The sequence below is a fragment of the Notothenia rossii genome (assembly GCF_949606895.1).
Source record: "Notothenia rossii genome assembly, chromosome: 7".
Lineage (NCBI taxonomy): Eukaryota > Metazoa > Chordata > Actinopteri > Perciformes > Nototheniidae > Notothenia > Notothenia rossii.
Window position 1 is genome coordinate 17,552,100 of NC_136905.1, and position 7,454 is coordinate 17,559,553.

Consider the following 7,454-nt stretch of genomic DNA (forward strand, 5'->3'; position numbering starts at 1 on the left):
TCTTTGGTAAAGGTTGGGGGTTTGTGGAGGATTTAATTGACCTCAAACCAAAGATATCCTTGATTCTCTCTTTGTTACATTTCTCCCAGAATTCCTATAGTTGAAGGCTGTTCTCCAATAAGCAAGAGGCACTTGTTTTTCCACCATAACCACATACCCTTTACCTCAAAACACGAGCTAGAAAGAGGAGGTTGGGATGGAGAGAGGTGAAGAAAGAATTTGACAGAGAAATAAGGAAATAAGAAGAGGGAAGAAAGGGGACCGGAGGAGGAAGAGGGGTGTAGTGAAGGGAAAACACCACAAAAGCAGTGATAGGAGATGTACAAGAGACCAAAAAGAGAAAAAAGGAGCAAAAAACTAAAGTGCCACATCAAACAGTGTAACAAATCAGAATCCAGGAATATAAAACTCAGCCTTTCAGAGTATAGCTCAACAAATGCATGCTTGCTCCAAAAATATTGTGCTTAAGTCATAAAACTCAGATTTATGGTATTTTCTATTCTAACCTGAATGTGCCATTTGGACCGCTTTATAGCCATATTTGAACTTCTCTGAGCTCTAATGCATAATCATTTCATGGCCGAGTGTCCAACATGGCATACTATCATTATATGTTGCAAATAATTATACTACAATTTTGTTTTTGCAGTAAACTGTAGTGCTATTCTACATGTCTCCACTAGTCCACTGTGTTAACCTCTGGCAAACCTCTCACCAGTTCAACAAGGATTATGCACACCTGCATTACACACTAACAGTGTAACACGGACACATATGTAAACATAGATGCCCACGCTCACTACCCAAACAATTTGATCAAATAATAATGACACCAAACAGAACACTACAGAAACTGATCAAAAACAAAGCTGCAAAAAATAACAAGCGTTGCTGCAGAATTTATCAGATTACTATTCAATGATTAAGTGTATCAAATATCCAATTAAATCAATTGACTCTGAGTACAGTCCTGGCTATTGACAGTTATTGATCAGTATGTGCACAGGTCAATACAAAATAAATTCACAATGCACCAAACACAGTCTGTGGTCACTACAGCAACAGGACATGCAGGTCAACGCATGGCTGGTTGCTCGAGGTGACAGAAAAAATATTGCCAAGGGCAACCAACACAGGCAATCAATCGCCACAGCAACCCAAACACAGGCCAACCAATCAACTTACAACAATGCGAGAGGAAGGGGGGGTCAGGGCTTTATCGTTCACTAGGCAACCATTGCCATAGCGATGGGGTCCTCGAGAATTATGATTGGACGGAAGGATCTTGGGTGAGGTAAGTTGCCGTTTCAGGAAAAGATCAAAACAGCAGGAAAGAAAATAAATAAGATTGTGAAAGAAAATAAAAAGGAAAACAATATTTTAGTATTTTTTACTTTTCCTGAGTTGATTCAGTTGTTGATCATATGAGAAACCCAATGTATATTCACTTAAATGTCATGTTAAGCTTTTTATTCTTAACTTTGTACCATCAATTAGCATTGCAGTGTCAAAGATAACGCTACCGTCTCCACGTTTTTTTCTCTACCCTCATTTCATCCTCCTGTTCCCCAACATACAACACCTCACTTCTCCTAATGTCGTGTTACCTCCTCATCACCACCTCACCTCTCATTAATTCTTCTTCCTCCTCTCAGTTGTCACTCAATATGGGCGGTTGGCATCTTTGGGCCTTTTGAGCTGCACTTTCAGTCTCTTCATGCCGATCTGGAAACCATTCATGGCCTGGATGGCGGCCTGAGCACTAGCTGGGTTATCAAAACTCACAAATCCTGGAAAGAAAGACAATTAAGAGTTGTTATTTTAAGGTGAAACAGACAACTTTTCCCTCACTAGCGTTTCCAAGTGGTATAGTTATTGGTAGACACACAGATTGCTTTCAGTCTTCCTCAGAGCCTAGCAACTATGAACAACAGTAGACACGCTGCATTTTTTTTTTACGAGTTGTTGTTCTGACTTCAGGGGGCTTCATGGGAATTTCCCCAGTGTGTTACAAACTTTTATGATTATTCCGACAACACATAAATGCAGCACAAATGCTATATGCCCCTATGTTAACAAGGTAAGATATTTTGTATATCAGCACCACAATGCCTACCCTCTCTAAAATATAATGGGTTCTTCTTTGCCTGTGCTACATCCTTCTACAAAGTTCTATGAAAATCAGGCCATTAATTTCTCCGGAACTGAGCCCAAAACATAACCAATGAGCAGAGATGATAAAAAAGTACTTCCTAATTAGGTTGAAGCAAAAATGTTCCCCTTAATTGAACCTTTTCTACACCATGCCTTTGTCTCAACTTAACTAGGATACAAGAAAAAAAACACACAATGTCTCATTCGCCACAAAGTCACCCCGTCTTTTTCACCCATCCTTTTCCTTTCTTCGCTCTCCCCATTTCCCTCCCTCCCTCTTTCTTCCCGTCTGTGAGTCTCACCGAAGCATTTGCTCTGGTTGGTGGCTCGGTCCACAAACACCTTAGCCGAGATGACATTGCCAAAGGGCAGGAACATCTGCAGCATCTCAGAGTCACTGAACTCCTGGGGCAGGTGGTAGATGAAGATGTTACAGCCCTCTGGACCTGAAACACACACATTAGGCAGTGTGATCAATTATCTGTGAAAACCTGGAGATAAACAATTTAAGATTAGATCACTGGAGAGAGGGGTGTGGCGGCAGACAGACAGGAAGTCACATCACCTTCTCTCTGCTGCTGTTGCTGGGGCTGCTGGTGTTGCTGGGCAACCATTGTTGGCTGCTGGGGGAACGGCTGGCCGACCAATCCGTAGGCAGCAGGATACGCCGCTATTGGGAGAGACAGAAACAAAATCTTATTGGGTGAACACAACAGGTGGCAACATAGCAGTGTCCAATAGAATCATTTTGTTTGAACTGAAACATCTCCTGCTGAAGGTGAAAACTATTAAATGTAACACTTGAACAAAGCGAGACACAACAACAGTGACATTGTTGGTCTGAGTCTGGTAGGCAAGCATTATAGACCCAACTTAAGTAGGAGACATGTATGCGGATGGTGTAAAGGGAACATTGAATGTATTAAATTATTACCAGTCTGTCTTCTGTGACACTCATAACAGAATTAATTCAACAAGTTGCCCTTGAAACACTTCCATCTTTGAGACGATGGCAGTCAAACGGAAAGCAGACACTCCATCGTCTTTGTTCCCTATTTACATGTATCCTGAATTAACCTACTGCATGAGCTGAGTCGCACATGAAGACTGAGTTCTGATGATTATACAATTTGGTGGGCATAAGATATGGAATGAACTTTGATATGTTGTATTAAGCTTTGCCAAATTTGTCTCATAACTGAATCTGAAGTTATTTACTTTTGTTTTGCATTTCACTTCTATCCAGACACCACCCCAACCCACAGTGAGAAGGTTTCACTCAACAAGCTTCATCCAAACATTAGTGTCACCTGTTTGTAGACTTACACCAACCTGTGTAGTGTTGCATGCCTGCATATGCCTGCTGCAGGGGGTCCAGGGTCGCAACTGGACTCTGAGCTGGAGGGCCGGGGAAAAAAACTATCAGAAAGCAAAAAATACAACCAATGTCCTCTTAAATATCCGATTCCTCTTAATTGAATGTGTGAAATCAAATCACATATACTTCTGTATGCTTTTTAGATTTGATTAAAATGTTTTACTATTACGGTCCATTCTATTTATGAGACTGTTCTTCGAAGTGTTGTAGCAGCCCCAGTTAGGATGTTCTTGTTGTGCTGATCGAGGTCACCTTTTATTACCCCAGAAAACACATTGAAGAAGGGCGTCTTGCCTGAAATGTCTGTGTTGGCATATTAAAAAGGGAAATTGGAGTGCTGTCCTAGTCTCTTTTTTTTATACTCGACATTAAGGATCCAGCAGCAAGTCCTCAAGGTCTAATCCTTAGTAGATCGAGCAGTGTTTTATTTGAGGTCCAAAATATTTAAAACATTTGTCCGGGCCTTTAACACACATATTGAGCTCAACCCTCCGACAACCCCATTCAGTCTCCCACAAATTCCATGCATGCCCACTACCACACAGCATGTCCTCACATGTACACTCTTGGCCAGATGTGCTGCTCTTATACAGGAACACATGCATCCCTTTTGACATAAGACAGATGAATACAGGAAATCTCGCAATGTATGAAGTTGGAACAATGATTATTCTAAATAAAAGAAGACAATTTTGGCATTTCAAAGGACCTAGGTTCTCCTTAGAATATGGTTCATACAGCTTTCAAAATTCAAGCACTCTTTTCTTTACCAAAATGTCCAGACTCCGCATTTCCAAACTGTCAAAACGTTATATTATAAACAGATATTATAAAAAGCCTCACTATTTATGTTGACTTTAACGTTGTAACGTTGGGACTACGACTTTGAGAGTAATCCAATTCTCCATGCTTCACTTTATTAATTGGTTTAATTATTTGTCTGTTACTTTTGTAGCTTTATCAATGAATCTTTTTATTTAGGTTTCTATCTCTATTTCTTTTTTACGTCTTATGTAACTTTTTTTTCAGTGACCTTGACCAACTGCAGGGATGGAAAGGTGAGTTTGAGGGGACTTTTTACGACAGACACTTATAAAGATACATAATTATGAATAAAAACCTTGATATGGATGAACGCCGTTGGTGTATAGTGCTTCTGTTGCTTGTTGTCCATTGGTGGGGGCGGGCAGACTGCTGTATCCATTCACTCCTAGTGGCGGAGGGAGAGAGGGCAGAGGCGTTGCTGCGATAGTTGGTGGAGTGTTTGTACCTACAGACGCAGAGCAGGGTCCAGATTATGGCTCTCTGTAGCAGCAGCAGCAGCTTTCTCTATGCCACCTATATAACTGCATCTGTCTCTACACCTTTAAATCCTTACTTGTGTAATGAGGTTGTTGTGTATCTGATGCCAAATGCTGTTAAAAAACAACAACTAAGTGCATCAATTTGATGAAGCAACGCATCTTAAGGAGAAGACTGTCAAATATTCCTATATATTGTGATAATATATAAGAATATATGTACAGCTGATAACATCTAAAAACTACTCTATTCTATGTCAACCAGTTTTTGTGCGTGGTGTCCCTGCTCATATACAAGTCCAAGAGTGTTTTGGGTATGCATGGCATCTCCGTGTGTGTGTGTGTGTGCGTGGGTGTGTGTAAATGCGCCTACCCGAGGACGGCGTGATGGGTGTAATGGGTGTGGCAATGATTCCGTTGGCATTGAGCGCCGCCATCTGCTGCATCTGTACGGCAGCAACTGTTGCCACAGGAGACAAGTACGCTGACTGGGCAACCAGGGCCTGCTGTTGGACAAGCTGCAGACAGGGAAGGAAACAGAGACAGAGGAAGGGGATGGAGAGAGAAAAGAGGGGGAGGGAGGGAGGGGAAAAAGAGGTGGAAATAGTGAGGGAGAGAGAGAAGACAAAGAGACAGTTAAATTGATATGGGAAAAAGAGAGAGAGAGAGACAAAGAGAGGGAAAAAAGGAGAGGAAGGGGCAGGGAGAGGGAGTGATGGAGGAACAGATGAATAGAGATCTAATTACAAGGCCATTATGTCCCGAGTCAGTGGGTTAATGGTTGTGTGTTGCGGGAAAGCTAATGCCAGATGACGTATGTTCTGTTGTCTGGGTAATAACATTAGCCCCAATTAGACCACTGATAGCCTCTTCAAACTTATTACATCCTCTCATAAGCACAGCACTCCCCTTACAAACTTAGTGTGTACATGTGCATTTAGTGCGCTGAGTGTTTGTGCATTTGTGTACTGCTTGCCTGTGCGTTGACCGCCTGTGTGTAGGCATTGTAGGCGGGGAAGTTGAGGGTCATGGGGCTGAAGATGCCGAGCTGCGAGGCCACCTGCTGCATCCTCCTCAGCCCCCGCTCCTTCTCTGTGTCGGCAAACTTCACTACCAGACTGGACGACGCTCCCTGAAGGGAAAGATGGAGAGAGAAGATATTTCAATGCGATAACAAGGAATGTTACAATTTAGATTTTATATGTGCTCAGTGTTTATTAATAAATGTTTCCTTTTGTGATTCAGATGGGGCCGATCACAGCATGTTGATAATGCCCAGGACAGCACCAAAGAAGAGTGGTGATAACATTATATGCATTATTGCCTACAGAAAATGTAAACTGTCCCATGTGACTCATGTCTGTGGAAGGCATGGATGTATAAAGGGACCGGTGGAAGACCATGTTTGCCCTGCCTTGTGTGTAATAATTTGTTATCTCATGCATGCAACTCACAGGCATTGTGCGGCTTCCATGCAAGCTGTTGATGGCGGCCTGGGCTTCAGCGTGTCCTTGGTATTTTACAAAAGCGCACCCTGCAACAAAACAAACTCAGTTACAGCACATTGCCTGTTACAATTAAATAGGGTCATTTGTGCTTGTGGGCATATGCGATTTACCTTTGCTGGTGCCGTCAGGTCCTCTCAACACAGTGCACTCGTCTATGCTGCCAAAGGGCTCAAACAGTCTCCTCACGTCCTCGTCGCTCTGCTGCTTTCCCAGCATGCCCACAAACAACTTCCTGTCCTCTGAGAGGCCAACAATTTTGAAAAAAAGCAAAGGAAAAAAAGATAAGAATGCACCCTCATTTCCCCCAAAATGGTCACACCCAAGTTGTTCAGAAGTTCAAAATTGTCTCATTAGAAATGGAAACTACCACTTGTGTCCACCAGGGGTCAGAATTTACTACAGAAATGTGTAATGAGAGGGGGAGAGAGTAAATGTGTGTCGATTAAGCACCGTTGACTACTTTCCATCTCTATCTGATCGAACTTGACATGTTTCCTTCTCTCTGTCACGCTGAAGCTGAAGTGTGTGTGTGTGTGTGTGTGTGTGTGTGTGTGTGTGTGTGTGTGTGTGTGTGTGTGTGTGTGTGTGTGTGTGTGTGTGTGTGTGTGTGTGTGTGTGTGTGTGTGTGTGTGTGTGTGTGTGTGTGTGTGTGTGTGTGTGTGTGTGTGTGTGTGTGTGTAACTGTATTTAAGAGCATGTCTCACCTCCTCTGCCCTCGCTGTCAGCTGGTTTCACCTGGATTGGCCGATTCATCTGCACAACAGACAAGAAGGAGCATTAACACAGATGGTCAACATAAACAAGTCCCTCTAGTCTTATCAAGTGTCTTTAGGATTGAAAGGCTATTTCTTAGTATTTTAAAGTGAAAAGTATTATTCTTATTGTAAAATCAAAAGAATACTTAAATATATTCTGTTTTATACATATAAATGTATGTTAATTAATTTATGCTATATGTATTAATATATGTATTCATTTATTAATTCATAATTATTTGTGTTATTGTCTTCAGAGTATGCTGCTTATGCTATGTCTGCCAAATAACTTGGAAAACTTCATTTTTAAGTGCTATAACATTTCTAATATAATGGTAACATTACATTTAGCATAGAA

The 7,454-nt window shown here is 41.7% G+C and overlaps 1 protein-coding gene across 13 annotated transcripts in view; it reads right to left on the reverse strand.

The window, feature by feature from the left end:
• The window catches only part of LOC307045718 (CUGBP Elav-like family member 3), a 28,065-nt gene that overhangs the window by 1,835 nt on the left and 18,776 nt on the right, over positions 1 to 7,454 (reverse strand). For 2 of the 13 annotated variants that reach the window (XM_079691594.1, XM_079691598.1), the window contains 10 exons: positions 7,046 to 7,094; positions 6,452 to 6,592; positions 6,288 to 6,367; positions 5,810 to 5,965; positions 5,207 to 5,351; positions 4,653 to 4,802; positions 3,481 to 3,573; positions 2,720 to 2,824; positions 2,457 to 2,600; positions 1,627 to 1,790 (listed from right to left, as the gene is read on the reverse strand). In XM_079691594.1, coding sequence (XP_079547720.1) covers positions 1,663 to 1,790; positions 2,457 to 2,600; positions 2,720 to 2,824; positions 3,481 to 3,573; positions 4,653 to 4,802; positions 5,207 to 5,351; positions 5,810 to 5,965; positions 6,288 to 6,367; positions 6,452 to 6,592; positions 7,046 to 7,094 — 1,191 coding nt within the window. In that variant the 3' untranslated portion in view covers positions 1,627 to 1,662. Of the gene's footprint in view, positions 1 to 1,185; positions 1,285 to 1,626; positions 1,791 to 2,456; positions 2,601 to 2,719; positions 2,825 to 3,480; positions 3,574 to 4,652; positions 4,803 to 5,206; positions 5,352 to 5,809; positions 5,966 to 6,287; positions 6,368 to 6,451; positions 6,593 to 7,044; positions 7,095 to 7,454 lie in introns of all 13 variants that reach the window. The other 11 variants (XR_013809977.1, XM_079691602.1, XM_079691595.1 and 8 more) reach the window with 11 other exon arrangements.